This window comes from Sinocyclocheilus grahami, unplaced genomic scaffold, assembly GCF_001515645.1.
Source record: "Sinocyclocheilus grahami isolate Dianchi unplaced genomic scaffold, SAMN03320097.WGS_v1.1 scaffold11514.1, whole genome shotgun sequence".
NCBI lineage: Eukaryota > Metazoa > Chordata > Actinopteri > Cypriniformes > Cyprinidae > Sinocyclocheilus > Sinocyclocheilus grahami.
The window spans coordinates 5,216-6,627 of record NW_015513881.1 but is presented as its reverse complement, the minus strand read 5'-3'; the positions used below and the strand labels follow the sequence as shown (position 1 = coordinate 6,627).

Sequence of the window (1,412 nt, the reverse complement as noted above, 5' to 3'; positions counted from 1 at the left end):
TTTTTTTTTTCATTTTATTGTGTATAGAAAGGACAGGCATTTTAGAAGACCTACAGGAACATTAACCCGATTCCATCTGCTTATTCAAACTAACAATAAAAATACCCCCAGGTTTCTGCTTCGTCCAACTCTTGGTTATGTAAATTAAAATAGAGAAATCACACAAATGTAGGTCACTACTTATAAATGTAATATGCACATATGATGACTATGATCTTAATAATATGAAGCGTAATGCTAATAACAGAAATGTTGAATATATCCATTTTGCAAGTCCAAAAATGAACTTAACTACGTGCTTGTCACCTGAGTAATCAATATTGTTGATAACATGTAAAGAATGTCATTGAAAAAGTATGCAAAGACTGTTAATAGAAAATAGGCCAGAAGTTTCAAACAGCATTAGGTATGGCCCAGGTCTTCTTTATTCCTGTGCACCTTCTCTACTTCTGTGGGCCGGGTTTGGAGTACTGGATGGTATCCAGGGCAGCTCCGATGTCAAAGTTCTTGGTATGGAGCAGTCTGGTCAGCCATCCACCCTCATCTGTGAAGCCCATGGAGAGCATCTGAGAAAGGGACTCCACCAGCCTGGGGTCTGCATCTGAGGAAGAGGACATTAAAATTAAGCTGCTTAAATCCATGTGAAGTGGACTGGAATTTGCCACTGGGACTCGGCCCAATGACGATACACTATACCTTGAGGAAGGTGTGGGTAGATGGCTGCCTCACGCAGACCAGTGGGACCCTGTGAGGCGCTTGTGCTAGAGTCTGTACTTGGCGGGGCTGGAAGATCCGTCCCATCCACCTCCATCCTAAGGGACTGCAGCTCTCCTGTGGAGGGGTCCACCTCTTTAGAGCCGAGATGAGTCCATTCCTCATCACTGCCTTGTTCTCTGTGCTTCTAGGATAGAAGGAATGAACGTTAACAGAATGTAGCTTCTCAATCTCTCACTTCTGAATTTATGCTTTGAAAACTCGAGACACCACAATCCTGTATACTATCACGCATTCCAGAACTGCTTGGATATTGATTTACCCTTGTTCCCTCACTGATGCTGTCTTCAGCGGCTTGACTTCCTGGACCAGACCCTCTGGAGCCACTCTCACTCCGAGCACTAGGTGGCCCACTGGAGGCAGGAGGCGTTGGTGTAGCTTTGTCCCGCTTCCCCTCATGCTCTATGTCGATGTCCACATCTATGCCTGCAAAGGAAGAAGCATTTTTATTTTGAAGGGTTTAGCTAGCATGCCAAACAATGAAGTATCCGGATGGTGTGTTAGAACACACAATGTTTGGGAAAGGCCAAAAAGTAGGGAACTTACCAAAGGGGTTCAACATGGCCGCCACTCCCACTCCTATGTTCTTCAGGTACTCCATATTAGCCTGGGCAGAGGCAGTACCACCTGTGGATATA

At 44.9% G+C, this 1,412-nt stretch overlaps 1 protein-coding gene across 1 annotated transcript in view; it reads right to left on the bottom strand.

Moving 5' to 3' along the window:
• LOC107578690 (sequestosome-1-like) overlaps nt 1–1,412 on the bottom strand; it is a 5,400-nt gene continuing 3,988 nt past the window's right edge. Inside the window, exons 4-7 of the mRNA XM_016264620.1 lie at nt 1,321–1,411; nt 1,037–1,200; nt 697–901; nt 1–601 (exon numbers count right to left, since the gene is read on the bottom strand). Coding sequence (XP_016120106.1) covers nt 444–601; nt 697–901; nt 1,037–1,200; nt 1,321–1,411 — 618 coding nt within the window. The 3' untranslated portion in view covers nt 1–443. The remainder of the gene's footprint in view (nt 602–696; nt 902–1,036; nt 1,201–1,320; nt 1,412) is intronic.